The sequence below is a fragment of the Lactuca saligna genome, chromosome 5 (genome assembly GCF_052625555.1).
Source record: "Lactuca saligna cultivar CGN05327 chromosome 5, ASM5262555v1, whole genome shotgun sequence".
Classification (NCBI taxonomy): domain Eukaryota; kingdom Viridiplantae; phylum Streptophyta; class Magnoliopsida; order Asterales; family Asteraceae; genus Lactuca; species Lactuca saligna.
The window spans coordinates 151891198-151912837 of record NC_136421.1 but is presented as its reverse complement, the minus strand read 5'-3'; the positions used below and the strand labels follow the sequence as shown (position 1 = coordinate 151912837).

At 33.8% G+C, this 21640-nt stretch overlaps 1 protein-coding gene across 1 annotated transcript; it reads right to left on the bottom strand.

Moving 5' to 3' along the window:
- Nucleotides 1–12306: 12306 nt before the first annotated feature.
- On the bottom strand, nucleotides 12307–14871 carry ETFBETA (electron transfer flavoprotein beta). Its single transcript, XM_078957842.1, has 6 exons — nucleotides 14723–14871; nucleotides 14535–14647; nucleotides 14148–14432; nucleotides 13863–13943; nucleotides 13485–13579; nucleotides 12307–12587 (listed from the first exon to the last, which is right to left on the bottom strand). Exons 2-6 carry the CDS (start codon nucleotides 14601–14603, stop codon nucleotides 12362–12364), a joined length of 756 nt encoding a protein of 251 aa, XP_078813968.1. The 5' UTR covers nucleotides 14604–14647; nucleotides 14723–14871; the 3' UTR covers nucleotides 12307–12361.
- Between the last annotated feature and the right edge of the window lie 6769 nt (nucleotides 14872–21640).

The window sequence follows — 21640 nt, the reverse complement described above, 5'->3', positions numbered from 1 at the left end:
CTCTCTTCCCAATGGAAAGGGATCGACCATAGTCAACTCGATTGACCAAATGGTAAAGAGAGAGGCTAAGTCTGAGATAGTCCCATTATCAAGGGTCCATAGGTAACTATTGCCAAAGGAAGGGGCATTGGTTGCGAAGCTGCCAAATTTACCTAAGGATGTTAAAGTCAATAAGTTTGGCTCTACTTCAGGTAAAGTCCATTGTCTAACTCTATTAAGTACATGTTGATTCTGATCGCAAAGATGGATTTCAATCGCATGGTTCGGTGATCAGAATTTTGGGCTATTACTTAAGAGTTATGATATTTATATTGCTTACGAATAGATAACAAGGTTTTCATATGGATTGTAAGGATAAGTTTTTCCGCAAAGTTTTAAAATAAAAGAAAAAGGTTTTGATTTTATTTATTTTAAGTATCCTTACAATCGCATTTGTGAAAAGTTGTTGCTTATAAGATTCCATTGATAGTAATATTGGAAAAATGGATTTGATTCTTTCGGTTATGGTAGTGTCTAATATTACCAAATAAGGAAAGATTCTCATCACCCAAGGTTCAGTTGGACCGAAACTTGGAATCATGCAAGTTGTATAGTATGATGAATGAGAACTTTCAGCTTGGAAAATTAAGACTAATTCCTTATGTGAATAAGGAAAGGACTAAGGGATCGAGTACACATTCTTGTGCAGTGGTCAAGTCCACCACAAAAGATCAAGAAGACTATTCGACATGATTTACTTAAGTTCAGTAATTATGGTTATACTTATAAGTTTAAGTATAAGTCTGTAGCATTGGATAAGTTTCAATGTGAGACGGTACGAATAAGAAGAATCAAAGTATGGTAGAAAGATAAAAGTTTCTCAAATCTAAAAAGATGGGAGAGTACTTTAGTATCATGTTTATGATCATCTTAATGATTAAGATACCATATCACAATTGGTCCTCTCAAGTCATCTTAGTGCATTCTTATGACTAACAAGAGGAGTCATGAATTGTTGAAATGGTTAAATCAAAAAGATGAGTCATACTTCATTCCAAAACAATTCTTAGAGTCATACTCCAAGATTGTAACTTGAGTGACATATCTTAAAGAGGGTTTGTTAACACTAGTCAAATGTAAGAGTAAAAGGTTATCTACTCTTGTACATTTGAAATTGGTAAGTTGTGATGTTTTGGATAAAACAAAGACCAACTTAGGCCAATTGTGTAAAGTGTTAGTCTTGATAAAGAATTCGCACTATTTCTTGAATATTTGACAAGGGAGTCTTATATGTCAAAAGGATAGTGGGAGCCTTAAAGCTCTTGAAAGTTTCAAGACTTAATCAAGAATAAAACCTGAAGTCCTTCACTTATACACGACTTGAGGTTTATAACCTATCGTGTTGAAATTTTTGTGCCTATTCAATTTGGCTTTGCATAGGAGTTCTAAGAGTTCTCATTTGGTTACACAACTACTTGGAAGCAATGGCAGGCACCTGAGCTGCCAAATGGCAAGAATTTAGGATTGCATAAGTTTAATCCATATGAGTTTGGATTTGTCACTAACCTTGTCTTGTGATTATGGTTTTGACAAATTCAAATGGATAAGAACACATACACTATTAAATCTAAGTGTCATAAGGTTTCTCTCCAATTCATGAAAATGATGGTGAGGAAACACTTTCACTAAGTAGATTTTAGCTAAGTAGCAATTGTGATATTTGCATTCTCAAAGTTGTTAGTGGAGCGTGTGTGGTTAACCAGCACACTAACATGGACTTGTGAGATGTGGCAAAGGTCTAAACAATCGAGACTATGATTACGACATCCATTTTCATAGTTCTTAAAATTGTTTAGACACACATGTGAGCTATCTAAGATAAGGTGTATGATATTGATAAAGTGTTATCAAAGCAATCTTGTATCAGAAATTTGAAATTTGATAAGAAAGTCATAAAGTATTGTTTTTTCTAGAAGTTCAGCTGATTTCTGAGTACATGTCAAAGCCAGTGGGAGCATAAGTGTTATGTCAATAATCATCATGTTAGTGGGAGCATGATAATTATGACAAAGGTTGCAAGTTAGCAATGCTAATTATAGAAAACAAAAGGTTTTAATTGGGAAAAGTTGTTTTGCTATAATTAAGGGAAAGGAAATTATACTTCATCTCAAATCTAAAAGCTTAGATTGAGGTTTTAATCATATTTAGTCAAGTATATATATATATATATATATATATATATATATATATATATATATATATATGAATGTTATGTTGGAATGGCTTGATATTTGCATATTTAGTCTTATATTAAGCATAGATTTTTATCATTTATTAGCTAAATTATTGCATTTCATGGACAAAAGGTACTTAAAAGTGATTGTATTATGTTTGTAGTCCAATGTTGAAGCTTAGAAGCGAAAGGAAGCAGGAGAAACGGTTTGGAGCTTGGGAATTGAACAAAGAAGAAAAACCACCAAAAACAACACCTAATCGGCGAGTAGGGTCATCTACTCGGCGAGTCCGAGCGAAGGATCGAGAAGATAATGAAAAGATAAGGACTTCGTGACTTACCGTACATGGGATTTAAGTTATGGACTCGACGATTCGGACATGGACTAGTCGAGTCGGGTCGAATCTATATATACGGCTTTCCAGATCGACATTCAACATTCTGGAGCCCTTGGGGAGAAGTAAGCTGCAAATCAGAGCCAGGAGAGACGTGAAGAACGAAGATACAACCTAGAATTCAATTCCGAAGGATATTTGAGGCAAATCTACATCATTCTACTTAATCTTTTGTTTTCCATTATGGCTAGACAATTAGAATTCGTTGTTATGATGTTTATTACCTCAAACATGAGCTAAAACTCTTAAACTTCTGTTTGGGGATACAATATTGATACTATGGATTGATTATTATGGTAGGATTAATTCAATGTTGGTGATTTTGTTGATTTTAGCTTGTTAAAGAACTTTATGTGTGGATGATAACTATTTTTCTGTTAATAGGAAGATAATTAGATAGTATGAACATCTTTTAATTATCAACCTCATATGTTATGTGACCACTTTGTCATATGTCTAGGATTAATGAACATGAAACTAGAATTAATAAGAAAAATAGGTAAATCCATGTGTGAGCTTGTATGATGACCATCAACAAGAAGTTAACTAAAGGACCAAATTAGTTAGCTATTACAAATCTAAATTAACCCGAATAAATAATCTAGTGAATTAAATTAAATTAGAAAATTGATCACTGTTTGAGTTAGTTTGTTCTCTAAGGATTAGTGCAGCGAATGTGAATCTAATTAAATGAATCGGTAACCAATAGAAGAATTAATCCATTGCACTATTATCATAATATCAACCATAGGATCAATAGAGTTGAACTAAACAGAAGTCCTTCTCATTATTGAATTTAATTAAATCTTTGCTTTTCTAGTTTTTTTAGTGATAGCAGTAAGTTTCTAGTCTTGTAAAACTAGAGAAAAACCCTTACTTATTAAGTAATTTAGATAAAATTAGTTTTTAGTTTTAATTTACCGTTCTTTGTGTTCGATACCCTACTTATTTAGCTTACCACAATTGATAGGTTCACTGCCTTTGTGTGTTTATTTTATAATTAAAAGTAGGTTTAAAACTAGTTGGTTTTACACACATCATGGCTCAACATAAGAAAATTTTAATATATGGGTCCATTATTTGCGTTTTAAAATTCGATTATGATTACGACATCCCTTTTCATAATCTGAATTATGAGAACTTGGCAAATTGAAATGGAAATGGTATAGCAAAAGAATGGTTTTGTCTTTATGTGAGACATCATGAATCGTGTCCCACATGCTTCGGATATAGGATCGATTACATGTGCTACATTCATCCTTTCTAAAATTTCCCAAATGCATGGGGCATTAAGAAGGGAAAAGGTCTAGAATTGGATATGACTAAAAGGATTAAACAATTGTTGAGGACAATCTAAGGTTTACCAAAGATTGGTAGCTCAAGGACAGTTGGAAGTATAGTGTTAATTCTGGAAGGACCATATTGACATAATTTGTAAGGAGGCAACTCCTTTTCAGAAGTGATAGTCAAAATGGAATCTAGAAATGTTTCAAAGTTAGAAATTATACAATCTGTGTAAGATTAGGAAACTTAATGCAAGAAGGATGTTTCCAAGGAGTTGATCTCCTTTGGAACGCTCTGTAATGGTTGTTGTCAAGTCTTTCTGACTTTGTGCATAATCATTACAAGAGGATCAATGCATATAAGTTTAGAATCTAACGGATTTCAATAAATGGCATGAATTTAGAATTCTTGCATTTGCGGTAAGGATTTGGGACTGTGAAAAGAGGATCATTGGAGTTATGTTCAATTGATCTAATTAACAAAGTAAAGATCATAGACAAACGTAGTATGCATACTTGGTGTATGGCATGACTAGTGTTTAGAAAACATAGTGTACATGCTTGGAGCATGGGACAAGTATTGTTTTAAATTCAAGAATAAAGTTGATAGCTAAAACAGTATACAATGAATAATATGTAATCATATGGTGATAAATAAAAGGTGTTTTATTTATGTTCATAGGTTTTGATACCATATTGGATTCAATTATTATTGTATTTCATTTTGCATGTTTTAACTTCCAGAATAACTAGGCTATTGTTCTGGATGACTAAGTTATTCAAACCATCCACAGTCGGTCATATGTTGGAAGTAGATATGAATTAAGACTATCATGGGTTGTCTTGTAGAGGTCTAAGATGTTGGACAAAGGGCTATAACACTCATGAGTGCTCATAAGTTCTGAGTATTGGATTCAACCCGCGCTCATTGGAATCACTTCATGGATTTTATCACGAGTGATCATGAGACGATAATATCTTATATTCTTCAAACCTAGAGATATGAGTTGTTACTATGAGTTGGTTGTACATTGATTGCACGAAAACGCATACGGTAACTCGGTGTTATAAAACGTACCTTTGTGTATGATTCAACAAGTAGTAGAACAAGCCATATGAGTTGAAGTTTATCCATTCCTTTTACCTTCGGGATAAAAGCGATATCTGTGGGCCCCTCGATGATTTGATGATGACAAATGGAAGTGCTCGACCGGGCCAGGATTAATTTGATTTGTTCAATTAGTCAGTCGTCATATATCAGAAATTGGGACACAACAAATGGATAGAGAGAATTATTATAATCCATGTCTCAGTCCATATGATATCTATAATGGAGGAATATATGATCCCTTATCTAATGGACAAGTCATTGACAAGGTCAGAGTTCGACAGAAGCTTTTGAGAGCTGCGATTGCCAGTCGGTTCTTGAGGTCATACGCAATCTAAGTTTTAGACTTATCTAAGTGGGAGACTGTTGGATTAATGTCTAAGTCCATAACTATAATTAGTAAGATTTGACCCGACCCGACATGGTCGATTTAGGTTGCATGGCATCATGCATTTGGATAGACTATAATGAGAGAAATAACACTTAAGGTTGGTTAATATATTATAAGTTCTAATATATTAATAAGATTATTTAATTAGTATTGATCAAGAATTAATCTAGGATTAATTAAGTGATCAAAAGAAGACTAATTAAATATATGGGTTGATTGTGTAAATAATCCATACTTATATAGTGGGCTAATGCTCCATGGATTGTCAAGTTGGGCTAAGACCCATAAGATGCTCCATGGCGTATTTGTACCCATGGATCATGGAATTTAAAGGCCATGTCAATTAAGGTTTACATGGTGTAACCCTAACTATATATGCATCTTATTCTTGACCAAAATCGGCACTAGTATCATCTAGAGAAGGGCTAGTCGATTTTCATGAAGTGTAGAATTCTCTAAAGTCTTTCTAAGTGCATATGATGTTGTGTGAACCATTTGAGGTGTCACACTTGGGGCACTAGGCACTTAAGCTTCATGAAGATAATACACATCAAAGAGGTATGTAATTCTAACTTGATATATTCATATGAATCATGTTATTTTGCTAGTTAGGATGAATACCTTGGAAAGTTCATATTTGCATGTATAATAGAGAAAACATAGATCCAAGGTATTTAGGGTTGCATGTACACTTAGAAGTGTTAGAATGCTCAAAACCCAACAAACCCAACCACAAGCAAATAACCATGTGCGCTTACTATCATATACAGTCATATACAAACATCAAACATATTGGTTACACTGATCATCAATCATAGAATTCTCCTGTAACTAGAGTACCGACCTAGCAACTCACTAACATACCAATCCCTATGGATCATAAGAGCATAACATATTGTCTACCCCTATTTCGATCTAATAGATCATAACCACATGTAGCATACCATAATAATAACAACTAAAGGGCCGACCTTAGTGCTGTAGACCCTATCGATATAGTGAGGATAACTCACCTTGCAGATGTCGACACGAAAGGTAAACTCCAACTCTCGGATCACATGACATAGGCTCCACCACCTATTATCATACTACAACATACTCATAAGTCCTTAACCTTATAAGGTAATCCATAGCCCACTAGTGAACCGCTGGTCAAAGTCAAAGTCCTCAGTCAAGGTCAACAGTCCATGTTGACCTTAACTTGCCGAGTACCCTTGGCTACTCGTTGAGATCTCTGAAGTACATTCGAACTCGCTAAGTCATCGGAGTGACTTGTTGAGTTCCTTTGATTCTCGATCAAACTTTAAGGCCAACCGTTGAGTTCCCTACTTGCAAATCGACAGATACACACTCATACATACCCAGAGAAAACTCATCCGACTCGCCAAGTTGTTCTTCAACTCGTCGAGTCTTATGACGATCTTCATCGGACTCGCTGAGTTTTTCATCCAACTCATCGAGTTCACAGCCATCTTCATGTGACTCGCTGAGTCAACCTTGCGAATCACTGAGTCCATTCAGTCCTCTTTCCATACTGACTTGTTTTGAGCCATGCAACGACTCCAAATCACGGATCCAAGCTTCCAGGGCATGCTTATCACATAAAGTTGCAAACTTTACGTGCATGCATGGCCTTAAAGGCTCCAAATGCCAAATCCAATTTCTTAATGGGGCTTCATGCCCAAGAGGGACCTCAATCACAACTAAAACTGTGACTTTATGCTTCTAAAATCCAAGAAGGGTCTAGATTTGAAGTTACAACTTCAAATCTAACCCATAGCTCATCATACCAACTTGAAAATCCATAAAAAGCCCTAGAAACTCAACAAAAGGGAAAAGGGAAGTAAGGATGGCACTTTGAGACCTCCAAAGGATGCTAGCTGAGATAAATCCTTCTTCCTACTCCTTCCTTGCTTCAATTCCTTTGCACTCCTAGCTTTCTTCCTCCAAGATTCTCTTTCTAAGCTTCAAACACCACACAAAGGCACTCACACATGTATAAGCACTCTCAAGACTCTCTAGATCTGTAAAAAGACCCAAGGGAGGCTGAGGTCCCTTTAAATAGATGTGCAAACCCCAGGATTTAGGGTTTCCTCTACCAGCTCCTACTCGCCGAGTCCCAATATGGACTCATCGAGTAGGTCACTTAACATGCGATCCCATCCAGCTGCTACTCGACGAGTAGGTCAACCAACTCGTAGAGTAGAGCTTAACCCAATAAATCTTATTTAAGAAATACCTGAGAATCGGGGCGTTACACCTATTTAAAGGCTCTAATCCCTTTGAAGCCTTCCTATGCCCAACATCCACCCTCATTTTACGGTAACCTTGAAACCTTAGCGATCTTGTGAGGATTTTGAAGCATTTGAGTGCTTCATTGTGTGATTTGTGAAGAAGGATGCCATTGAAGGTGTACTTGGGAGTCTATAACTTATAGATCAAGACTCTACTCTTCTTCAACATTCTCAAGAAGGCATAAAGCTTGGACCTTGATGATTCATTTGATAAATGTAGCTAGTTTTGGGTTTTATAAGCTTTTTGTCCCTTGATCTTGGGTCTAGTGAGTATGAGCTACTCCAGACCTCATGAGTGGCATTTGTTTTATCATTTCTGAGCTTGTAGAGTGAAAAAATGAGAGATTGGTCACGCCCATCCTTCTATGCATGAGTATTTGGGCATTGGAGTGTGTTTTAGACATAGGGCTAGGTATTATGCACTTTTAAGCGATGAAAATGCATAAAGTCAGAGACTTTATCACCTAGGATGTTCTTTAAGACTAGATCTGGGAATTGGATGTTTAGTCTTTAAGTATTCTGAGCTTATTAAGAAGTTGGAAAATCAATATAGTATGCGGGGCATAATCTGGGCCACTCATGGTATATCCTGGTTTGTTCCCGTTTCTCGTTATAAGGCTCTACGCAAGGTGTAAATCATAAGTATGTCAAACGTAGCATCAAAAATGAGAAAATTAGACCTTTTGGATTAAGGGTCAAGTGGAGTGGTTTTTTGGCTTGGAAGGGTAAAAGGGTCTTTTAGAGAGAGAGAGAGAGAGAGAGGGAAGGAGAGGGAGATTATAAGCTAAGGATTTTAAGTAGGAATCTTTACCTTAATTTCTAACTATAATCTTACTGTATATATGATTAGTGTGTGAAGTTCCAGTATCAGCCGCTCGAGTCTGAGATTTGTCTATCTTCAGATTGAGATGAATCTTCTCACTGTACTGTGTAAGATGATAGTTGTCTTTATGACTCTGGCATTGTGTGTTGGGCTCGACCTATTTGAATGTTGGATTGGGTCCATTTGTATGATGGGTTGGGCCATTGATATGTGGGGTTGGACCTAATGGTATGAAGGGTTGGGCCTGATATTATGGGTTGGGCCCATTGATATGTTTGGTATGCGGTATTTTGGAGAACTCACTAAGCTTTGTGTTTTAACATTCTCAGATACTTCTAGTTTAAAGGGAATGGTCTGACGTGATCGCACAATATCCCCTCGATTTTATTCTGTTTGTTATTTGATTTCACTCTGATGTTAGGTTATTTATACTATGGTTGATTTGGAACAAATTGGTTGTATTTTTGGTTGTTTGAAAAATGAAATTGTTATCGGTATTTTTGGGACTTTACATGTAAGCTTGCTAACTTACTAATGCATATGCTAAAAATAAGAAATAATTCATTGTACAATAGTTTTATAAGTATTCAGTAATAGAGTTTTGTGAGCTTGATAACTTTTGAACTTCCGTTTCTAATTCTTGAAACTGGATACCTGGTAAGACCGAAACTATAACGAAATTGAAGGATGTTTAGAACCGATAACTGGACCGTTTAAGCCTATTTTGTACCAACCTATTTCGGTTCAATTTTCAGTCAAAGCGCTCATCCCTACACCATATTGTTATGCCAAAGGGAGTTAAATATAAAAATAATAATAACAAATTAAAATATGATGGCACCTTATAAAAACATATCGGTTATAGTTTTGACAAAGCAAACAATGTTCGAACAGCAAGTAAAACGTTTCACATTTTCACTACCATGGATCTATAATTCACTATACCTACACAAACATTCCTTTGATTTAGGATAATTTTTGGTGAGATAAAAAAACTAAACTTGTAAATATAATTATGTAGCATACACTTGTGTAGCAGGAAAATAGTAGTTATAAGAAAAGCATGGAGTAGACATGAATAATGGGACTAACTAAGCAGGTGATTATGGACCATGTTTATGCATAATTTCAAAAATAGTTTTCGGGCGTGTTTGGCATAGAGCTTTTGGAAGCGTTCGGGAGCTCTAACTTTTAGCTTTTGATAAAACGTTCTAATTTAAACAAAAAGCTTCGTTTGGAAGTACGAGCGTTTAGCTTTTAGTTTTAACAAAACGCTCCGATTCTAAAAGCTACTTAATGTAGCGTTTAACAAAACGCTCCTGAGCTTTTGAAATCAATTTCCATAATTACCCTTAAAAATATATTTATATATTTATTTATTTTTAATCAATTGTCCTTTTATATAATTTTATATATTTCAAAAGCTTCCAGCTACTTTTGCCAAACATTTATATAACAAATAAAAGCTACAGCTTCCCGCTACCAGCTATTTGCTACACGCTATCAGCTACCCGCTTCCAGCTAAGAGCTACTTTTGCCAAACATACCCTTCATGCGTGTAAGTCAAGACTTGAAAAGTAAAAATAGAAAAAACGTATTATGAACTTATATAAAGAATAACATTTCTTGTAAGTTGAAAGACTAAGAATATAAGTTATATAAGTAAAACGTATTATGAACTTATATAAAGAATCACATTTTTTATAAGTTGAAAGACTAAGAATATAAGTTATATAAGTAAAACGTATTATAAACTTATATAAAATATCATATTTCTTGTAAGTTGAAAGACTAAGAATATAAGTAATATAAATTGAAAAGGTTTTGGATGTATATTATTAATTATAAAAATATGAAAAAAAGGGAAATTTCAAACGATAGACTCATTTGTAAGTATAATAATAATAATATAATAGTATGAGCGGTTTTCATGTTTCAAAGTTGAGTTACTTTTATGTTAAGCGATCATTTGTAATAGGTTGCCACATGAAACTGGATAGATAAAAAAAAAATAGTGAATAATAGCATTCGACCAAAAAACCTTTTTCCAATGTTTTTATATTATTCTTTGTAAAAAGGATTATTGTATATAATATAAATAAATGATTTATGTAATAAAACGAAAATTAAATAATACAAAACTAGAAAGGTTACCCAGCTACGTGAAGGTCAGAAGCTTTCAATGTTGTTTCCGAATCGATAAATATGACAGACGTAGAAAGTGGAATGATGAAAAGCCCGGGCTTTGCCCCAGACCGTTTTTTTCATGTTTTTATTAAAAAAGATATAAAAGTTTTGACTGCAAGGACCAAAAGTATCAAAAATGGCTAAAGAATTAAAGGGGTGGGAATTAACAACTTTTTAGAAAAAGGATCAAAGTTGTCAAATTGTTAAAGTTTTGTGGCAAAACTTTAAATATTAAAAGGTTCCTAAAAAGCGTGAAAATATAGATTGCAATGACCAAAAATATTAAAATGGCTAAAGAATGAGGAACAAAATTGCCAAAAAAAACTTCAAAATTCACTATTCCTAAGATTCATTTCTTATATATATATATATATATATATATATATATATATATATATATATATATATATATATATATATATATATATATATATATATATATATATATTAAATACTAAAAATAATTAATCGATTTATTACATTTTGGTACCGGATAAGATAATCAAAACAGATTTTTAGAATTCTATTTTTACACCAGATAAATTAACGAGTATGTTTACAGAAAAACGATGGTAGTAGGGACGATGACGACGACAACTATTCGATTAATGATAATAAAACAATTTTTTTTGTTCACCTTGATCCTTGAGAGCACCAAAGCAGCTTAGGATTTTGGTAATTTATGTTAATAATTTGAAAAAAAAAAAAAAAAAACTATTTGATTAATGATGCGAATTATAAAACATACTTTTCATGTTCACTCTATACTTTACTAATGATATTTGATGGATTTTTGTCATTTATGTTAATAATTTGGAAAAACAAAAATACACAAGACAAATTGAAATTTTTGTTTTACCAAAGGTCTTTAGTCTAGCCAAAGGTTGAAGAACAAATCAGACGAAAAATTTAGATTTAAGAATAGAGTAGTGGTTGTATATATAAGTGTACTAAAAAAAACTTCAAAAATTCTATTTTTAATAATCAACATGGTTTAATCACTACATATATGGATAATGAAACAAACAAAATATTTTATGTTGTTTTTTTTTTTGGCCCCACATACATTGATTTGATTTTATCAACGAAAAAAAAAAAAAAAAAATAGACCTTTTGTTCACATCTTCTCAATACACTTATTCAGTTTTTTTTTTTTCCAAATATTTCACAAGTGTAGATAAAGACAAGACTGTACATTCTGCTTCCATTTTACCCTTTGATGGACAAAGGGGAAAAAAACAAAATTAAGAAAGGGTAATAACAGGAGACAAATGTAAAATTATTGCAGGTTTTGGGGATTCCATTCCACTCTCCAGAGGTCATTTCATAACATGTTCCATTTGACCTCTCTGAACTCAAACAAACACCATCAAAGCATCAATCCCACTTTGTCTTCCTTTTATTTTCCCCCCTTTCTCACTTGTCTCCTCTCTGCCATCACTCAATTATGCCTCCCTAAAAACTTTATTATTTATTATTTTTATATTTTTTGTGTTCAAAGTTTATGGTTTTCATAAAAAGTTGAGATAAAAAAGAGCATTCTCTACACGTGGATGACGATTATATTTTGGTCAAGTGACGTGAAATTATAAAAGTAGAAATGAAAAAGTAGATTGTGAGTTGATGACTTTTTTAAGTCTTGAAGTAACAAACGTACATAGAAATGTTTTAGATTACATGGGCTTCGTTTTTAAGTTTGTCGATTAATTCATCAACAGAAGAAAGTATAACACCCGCTTTTCTCTTTTGAGGCTCTTTCACGTGTAAAACCTCCATATCCGATCTTATTTCAACCTTCAATTCCTCTGGTGTTATTTTCTTGATTGGTTTTGATTTTGCCTTCATTATGTTTGGAAGTGTCGCGTATCTTGGTTGATTTAGCCTTAAATCGGTTCTGTGTGACAAAAAAAAAAAATATATTTCTTTTGAATCATCAACGTTTTATTGATGTGATTTATAAAGCTCGAGTGGTTAATTTGTTGTTACCTTTTTACTTAATGAACTTAATCGGGGTTGTTTCTTTTTGAGTTAATCCAGTCTTCTAATGGTAAGATTAATAAATATTGTTAAATTTGGTCAGGGGTAAAATTGTCATTTAGTTATGTTTCAATGGTTTATACGGTCTTGAATAAGTACACATCACTTTATCCATATAAATATTATTAATCGTTCACTCTTTAATGATAAAATGTGATGACGAATAATATTTTGCATCGCTTCTAGAAAGAAGGGTAAAATGGTCACTTTATATATCACTTACCGACATGCAAACACCATTTATCCATTCAATACAATGGTTTATCTTTCTACATTGCCATTTTCATGATTGATTATCGTTACGAATTAAAGTAAGTTTTAGGGTTAATCTAAAAAAAATTATATTTTGCGTTTTTTTCAGATTAAACCTCAAATTAATTTTTTGTCTAAAAAAGACCTTCTATCTTTCATTTTTTTCCGAAAAAGCACTCAACTTTGTATTTTTTTTTCGAAAAAAACCCTCAACCTTCTAAATGTTTCCAAATAAACCCTCTACCTTTTTAGTTTTTCTCAAAAAAACCCTCATATTTGACAATTTTTTTGGAAAAAAAAAATGACGAAAAGAGCCAAATCAAAAGAATGAAAAAATACAACGTCTTTTTTAAGCACTTTTTTTTGAGGTTTAATCCGTAAAAAACACAAAATATAAAATATTTTTTTAAATTAACCCTAAGTTTTAACCCCATTTTCTCAAGAATAATTGGTTAGAAAAAATAATTACTATAAAATATGTGAGAAAAGAATAAATATTTACGTGATAACCGCAGGTAAATCCAAACACAAAGTTTCAAGGCCACCATCCACCTCTCTATCAACTGTTGCTACATTCTTCTCTTTGTCAAAAACAACCTTGAGAACACAAAAACAAACCAATACTCATATGTATAAATAAACGTTATTAAAAATAGGGGTAGGCATGTAATTTTACCATAAACACACATCCAAACACCCCTAAGTAGCATTACGTATTTACGTTTCTATTATATTTCTATATCAACTATGAACTATGAATCTTTTATGTAAAGGAAGAAAGAAAATGAAAGAAGAAACTTGTAAAGATTCAAATTAAAAATGCATATAGTGTTAAAATTTATAAAAAATTACGAATGTTTATACTTAAAACGACACTAACCTTAGAAGCAAATGTCCCTTGTGGCCAGTTTAGAAGCCCAGCCACCATTTGACCTGTTTGATTGCAATCATCATCAATCGCCTACACATTTTTCATCATGTCAAAGTTAGTGAATCGAAGGCTACTCAAGAAATAAGAAAGCACACAATTCTGATTCAAGATAATCAAACTTTCGTTCTTTCTATCAAAGTCGCAATAACCAGTTTCAGAACTCTGATCCAAAGATTCAATCAAGAGAAAACCAACAAATTGATTCAATTGAAAAGGCGAATTTGGAGAAATGACCTGTTTGCCAAGAATTAGAAGCCCAGGCTTTTCAACATCGACAAGCGCTTTGAGGATCTTAGCGATTGAAAGTGGGAATAGGGTAGATGGTGCATCGACGTGAATCGCACGATCGGCGCCCATGGCTAGGCCGGTTCGGAGAGTGTCGACGCACTGAGCTGGGCCGATACTTACAGCAATCACCTCTGAAGCAAGTTTGGATTCCTTGATCTTAAGAGCTTCTTCAAGAGCTATTTCGCAAAAAGGGTTCATCGACATCTTCACATTTGATGTCTCTACTCCAGTCTATACATAACATCTTGAACTAAATCAAATGAAAAGGAAATCCCTAATTTTGGGGAAATTGAGGATTTGGGTTTTAGGGGTTTTGGAATCTGAGGAGTTTACCTTGTCGGATTTGATTCGGATCTTCACGGCGTAGTCAACTACACGCTTTATAGCCACCATGATCTTCATGTTTGTTGGTTTTGTGTATCGATTCGTCCCCGATTCTCCGATGCCTGGAATTATTTGTAGAACCCGTCACGAAATCAAAAACTATAAATACTACAACAAGCATCTTTCGTCTTTTATACCTTGTCAATGTAAATCCGATAATCTTGAAACTTGAAAGCAATTTATTTTAATACTTTTATCGATGAACGTTTAAGATAGATTAATTACTATATAAATATGATTCAGCGTCTAGGGTTTGACTAAAATCGAACTAAACACGAGCCAGTAATGTAATTTGGTTTACATTATAATCAGATAAGATAGCATTACTCCCAAGTGTTTTCTTTTTCCTAATTGGTCCACAGGCATACCTCGTGCAAGTAAGTTGTATGGTTTTTTTAGAAGGAATTATTATAACCTAATTATAAGTAAGTACTTAATCATTTTTTAGCTAAAAATTAGAAATTGTTTTAAAATAGCCCATGAAACCATCTGCAACCTTATGAAGACACTATCTGATGATGTTGGTGTTTCTTGATGTAGACTCCTTCTGAAGGATGCCTCTACTCTGTCTCATAGCTTCAACATCGGGATTGTTTAACATATTTTGAACTAACTTCGTGATACCACCATCTTTTCCCCACATATCCAGAGATTTCAGGATGAAGCTTTGCTGTAAGGATTTTCTATTCTCAAACCTACATTCTTGTTTATTTTTGGGTCTAAACACCTGCAGTGTGTAGCGAGGAAGAAGTAACAAACACATCCATGCCTCAACCGAGCCAGGTTATGCAATCACCTTATCAGAGCAGTCTTCAAAGCCTGAGAGAAAGGAAGGCGACAACTATGGGGAATACTGTTGACAGTAGTGATAGACTCTTTAAAAACACGATCAAGGAGCGCAACATCAAAAACCAAACCTCCAAGAGCATTTGTCACCGACTCTTTAGTTGATGGCTTTAGAATACCGACAATGTAACGACTCGAGCCGTCATCCCCTGTAACAAACCTTGCCCAACCATCTTGGTGATGACAGTAACGGCTAAGAGCCTGCAAAGTCATACACTTCTCAGACATCCATTGACCAAAGGCCTTCAAAGTTTCTTCCGCTGTCGTAAATAAACCAACATCACTAGAAAGAGCTTCACGTAACACACATTTACTGTCTTCAGTAGGTAAATGATGTCTTTTGATGTGTGAAATTATACAGCCAATCCCCTTACTTCCCAAATAACCATTTGGGCAACTGGATTTAAATAACCAATTATCTAGTAATTTTTTCTTTTTTCGAGATTAATACAAAAAGATTTGCAACAATTATTCAACTTTACTCATATACATGTATTATTAAAACAATAAATAAAAATATAGAACACCAATACAAAAAATAAATAGTATTAGAAAACTAAAATTTATAAGAATAAATATATATAAAGTTGAGTTGTTTTTTCTTTTATTGAGCTCGTACTGTATATAAAAAAACGTATTTTAACCAATACCTAATTTAGAAAATACTTTCAAAGTCAATAACAATATAGATCATATGGTCACTCATGGTAAAACTGTTGAAATCTTAAGCACACAAAAGAAAATCACCCACCCACTAGATTTTTCCTCATTGTATCAAAGCCCAATATTTAGAAATTGGACAAATACAGCCCAATGGTCTTAGCTAAGCCGGAATATCTTCTTAAAAAACTAAGCTAATTTCGGGCTCCTTTTTAATATTTTGGGACTCCCAACACATTAATAGTGTGGTAGAGGTGTTCAAACCAGATGTTTATTATTATTATTATTATTATTTTTATATGGGATTGTTTTTTCGTTTTTTTATTGTTTTTTTTTTTTTTCATACTGATGCAAATTACGGTTGTTTTTGGCACAAAGCTTTTGGAAGCGTTTGGGTGCTTTTAGTTTTTGTCTTTTGATAAAACGCTCTAGTTTAAACAAAAAGTTTCGTTTGACATTACGAACGTTTAACTTTTAGTTTTAACAAAACGCTCCGATTCTAAAAGTTACTTCATGTAGCGTTTAACAAAATGTTTCTGAGCTTTTGAAATCAATTTCCATAATTACCCTTAAAAATATATTTATATATTTATTTATTTTTAATCAATTGTTCTTTTATGTAATTTTATATTTTTTCAAAAGCTCCAGCTACTTTTGTCAAACATTCATATAATAAATAAAAACTATAACTTCCCGCTACCAGCTACCTGCTACACGCTACCAGCTACCCGCTACCGGCTAACCGCTACCAACTTCCAACTAACAGTTACTTTTGTCAAATACGCCCTATATATTTCTGAATGAAGATTAGTTCCATTCACGACTATTGGATCTATCTTAACTTTCAATTTTAATATTTTAAAGTCATTATTTACGGTTATACTAGAAGGTTCTCTTTCCCTTCTAGGTTCGAGCCGATGGCTCCCCCACCTCCAATGTTCTTCCGTTGTTCCTTCGAACTTTGTTTCTTTAGACCTATAACTCCTCCACAACTTCCTACCCATGTCTCTGCCTTTCCCTATAAATGTCTTCCCATATCACATATCACAGTCTCAAACTCCCCAAACCGCTTCTTTCTAGATGATTGTTACATATATGTTTATCTCACAATAATCTATATATTGTAACAACGTAAAATTTCCAATTTAATTTTTCATTTTTAAACCACAAAATGTATATCATATCATAATCTCAAATCCATAACAACATTGTTTTGAAAACAAATCCCAAGATCTCTCTAGCATGAACTCCATCGGTGTGGGTGTGTACATTTTAAGCCGTCGCCTTCTGACGGTCATCGCTGGTACCTGAGACATCAAACACAACAACTGTAAGCATAAATGCTTAGTGAGTTCCCCAAAATACCACATATCACAAATACGCCGACCCTCCGGTTAAGATGTCTCAGCGGGACCCTCCAGTCCTGCAACTCGTTGGACCCTCCGGTCCCGTCATAGCTCATTGGGCCCTCTGGCCCGGTCTGAATCGTTGGACCCTCCGGCCCAGTCTATATAATCATACCGCATACAACTAACACATAGATCGAAATCACATAATCTCATACATAGCACATAAGACCCTCTGGTCAACTCGAAATACCACTCAAGGTAACGTATAGTGAGAAGACTCACCTCGCGTATCTCGGAATCACTAGTGCTCGATCTCCCGAGATATTGTCCTCCTAAAACACAAGCATATCTCTACTTAATACCACCTTGACCCTGGCTGATTAACACTACGAAGTCAAACTAGTCAACTCTGGACAACGGTCAACGGTTAACGGTTGACCCGACTCGCCGAGTCTGGTGTGGACTCACCGAGTCTGGGAGTGGACTCGTAGTCACTGAACAACCCGCACCAACTCGCCGAGTCTGGGAGTGGACTCGGCGAGTGCATTCCATGCACAACCCCAAACGACCTTCTGAGGTCAGATCCACTCTACTAACTCATAGATCCAGTCCCCTTAAGCTTATTGACCACGTAAAGTCCAAGTCTTAGTGCTCAATAAGCATCAAATAACTCATTAATGGTGTTTTAGCCTCAAATACATTGATCCCAAACAAAAACCCCCATAGATGCATATAAAGCTTGGGCAAAGAGGTGCTTTGGACCCCTATGGGTCCAGATCCAGAACCTTAACTCCCTAAGGGACCATGAGGATACTAGATCTAGCCACAAATGGGTTCAAAAGCCCTAAATCTGTATGAACATCACAATAACAGAGAAGGATTCGGAAAGGTACCTCAGTTGTGATGTCCTGGACCTCAGTTCTTCAAGAATCCACCCCTCTCTTGCTTCCTCTTGGCTAGATCTCCTCTTTCCTTGCTAGGCAATAACTCCAAGATCAACAATGGCTCCTTCCCTCACTTGAATCACTCAAACGCTCTAGGATCTCACTCAGGGGACTGATGAGCGCAAATTATGGCCATAAGGCCCTTTAAATAGGCCTCAAACCCGAGAAATTAGGGTTTCATTAAACAGCGCAGACTCGCCGAGTCCACCAAGGCGGCTCGCCGAGTCCGGGCATCAATCCGGGTGAGAAATCGCGTCTCAACTCGGCAAGTCTACGCACCAACTCGCCGAGTTCTTCCACATACTCAAAATAAAAAGAATAATTAATATACCTGAAATCTCGGATGTTACATATATTATTGAAGTTTCAAGAAATGCATGTATGTTCAATAATTAAGCTATCTATTGATGTAAATTTCCTTATTTGATTTCTTGCTTGGAAATAAGAAAAGAACACTTTTTAATGTTTGAACAAACATACATTGCTTTTGTAAAGTCCATTAATCAATTTGATATCATTTTGCAACAAAACTCATTAAAAGAAGTAAAACAAACTTGTTTATTACATTTCTTTTTACTAAAGATGCTTTTACATCAATATTTTATATATTAATTGCTTAAATAATTAGATTTTATTTTTTAACAATGAACTGATTTTTGACAGATAATAGTCTATATGTTATTGGAAACGGTTAATCTATTAAAGATTGATGTATTTTCGGCTGAATGAAAATTTTTTTCTCACCCCTCCACCAGACGATGATATTCTTTATACTTCTAGGAGATATCAAGGAAAGTTGGGAATTGCTTGTTAACGTGAGGATGGTTTTTGGCTTCATACCACTCATGACTTGTCGGTGCTTTTGAAATTATATAATAAAATTGAGTTTGCACATTAGTCATAGGATTAATGTAACAATGTACTTTAATTTTATAGAGAAAATGATGTTATAAGGGTTATCTTGGTTCATGGATACTATAAAATATTTTGCTTTCAGTTAAATTTTACCTAATATTATGATGTTTAACACTTTCTTTTATATATATATGCTCTTTACAATTTATCTTTGCATTAGATAGGCCTTCCGTTACTTATCTAAAAATTTTAGTTAATAAGTTAAAAACTACAATCATTTGGTAAATATTTTTTACCAATACTATATTTAAGTTAAAAACTATAGAAAAAATATGAACGTTGCTCCAAATGCATTGTCTACAAAAAAAAAAAACTTTATGAATGACATAACTATAATTAGGTAGATTTGTCATAATAGAAGGGTATAATGGAAACAAATGAAAGTAAGATTCTATAAAAGAAAGTAAAATAAATATTTTTTTTACATTGGTCAACCCCATACTGGTATAATGGCAGTTGGTTTTGGTCAAAACCAATTTATAATCGACTTTTTGGTGTAAATTGTTTGAACTTACGTAATTTGAACTAAAACCGGTTTTAAAGTCCACTTTGGAAAACCGTATTGTTGCTATTCTTTTAGAAGTTGATCTAAGTATTATAACATAAAGAAACTTACATGATTGATAAAATATAGACCACTAAACAAAAGTGGTCGTTTTCGCTAAGAATCAAAGTTTTCTTTTCCGATTCGCCATGGGGTTATTTAAGGGCTTAAAATGATACTTTATTACATTAAACTTCAAAAACATAATAATATGAAATAATTTGTAACATCTCGATCTAAAAAAGAAGTAGATCTAAAAAAAACTCTAGAATTTAATACAACTTTATCTACATATCAACCAAAGTTGTACTTCCAAATATACGATTATATCAAGATTCTCTACAAAACATACAATAATAAACAACTTGAGCATGACAGATACTACTAAATATTAACTAAAATACTAGTAAAAGAAAACATCTTATAAGGCTTTCATGTGTTTGTCGCTAACTCGTCCCATTTTCTTTGTTGTTAGTTCTCGTACCTATAATAAATAGCATAAAGCTTAGTAAGTGTTGAAATATATGGGTTATAACTCTTTAAACTTAACATCTCTCACTTTCTTGTATTGTTTTTTTAGTGTCTTATTGTGCATGGATAATTTTGTAATATTTGGGAGATTGGTTTGTGAAGGAAAATTGTTGTGAGGGTGTTATTGTTCATATTGTATAACTTGTGGGTTGTGGGTCATATTTGCCAAAGTTGCAGAAAAGGAACATGTGGATCTTTTTCTCCATGGGTCAACTAATGACCTAAAGATACATATGAAGAGAGAATGTGATATCATCATTAAGATGATTCATTTACACACACACACACATATACACACTCTCTGATATTCTTTCATTTTCTCTCGTTTTAGTTAGGGTTTATGTGTTCTAGGGTTTCATACACTCTGTTCTTTATTTCGTTCATATATAAGTGATTTGTATAAAGAGTAGGTTAGGCATTTTGTAGTAGGGAATTGAGTTGTAAAGTGTCATGTATAATCGATCTGGTTTCTAGAAATAAAAGGAAATTGTTCATGTTGGGAACCTTATATGTTTATACGTTTTTACATGGTAGTCGAGCACAAGGTTGATCCGATCATACATTTTGTCAAGTTACAGTGCTTCGAATGATCATCAGATCTATAAGGTACCATTCCTTCATTCTTTCTTTTCTTCAATCCTTGTAGATCGAAATAACCCATGTTGATTTAGGGTGATCTATGTAGAATTCTAGATTATTGACGGTGAAACAATTTCGATGTAGGGTTTTTGAAATTTTGATCCCTAAATTGAATGTTATTGTTTCTTTAAGATATTGGTTAATGCGAAGTGTTTTTGCTATTGTAGGTCTTTGGTTTCCTTATCTATCATGCGTATATATGTGAATCTGGTCTTCAATCGGTTAATCTCTATATAATTATGATTAACTATACTAGAGAATGGATTTATCACCAATTAACTCTAGTAGGTAACGGAACCAAGAAAGTCGACATATCCTCAATTTGTGGCTAAAAGTCCTATTGAGTCAGTTCTTCAGAAGTGTCTATAGGACCTTTGTTAGCAATTTCTTATTCCCTTTTCAATCTCTTTCTTAGTTCGTAGATGTGGGAGATCCTGGTTGTCTTGAGTAAACTAGTTGCTTGTTGATATATTATTTATCTGTTTTTTGTGTTTTTCTCGACTCTATGATTGACTTGTCTTAGGCCCCAACATATCTTTGTGAACATCTAGGATGTAAAATCTTCATATTTATCTACATTTTTTTTCTTATTTGCTCATTGCTTCCTATTGTTTAAGTTCTTGTTAT

Coding starts and splice junctions, on each gene's coding strand:
- ETFBETA (XM_078957842.1), bottom strand. CDS start 14,603: ATGAAGATCATGGTGGCTATAAAGCGTGTAGTTGACTACGCCGTGAAG. Junction 14,433..14,534: donor TCCGAATCAAATCCGACAAG/GTAAACTCCTCA, acceptor TGTTATGTATAG/ACTGGAGTAGAGACATCAAA. Junction 12,588..13,484: donor GATTTACCTGCGGTTATCAC/GTAAATATTTAT, acceptor TTTGTCACACAG/AACCGATTTAAGGCTAAATC.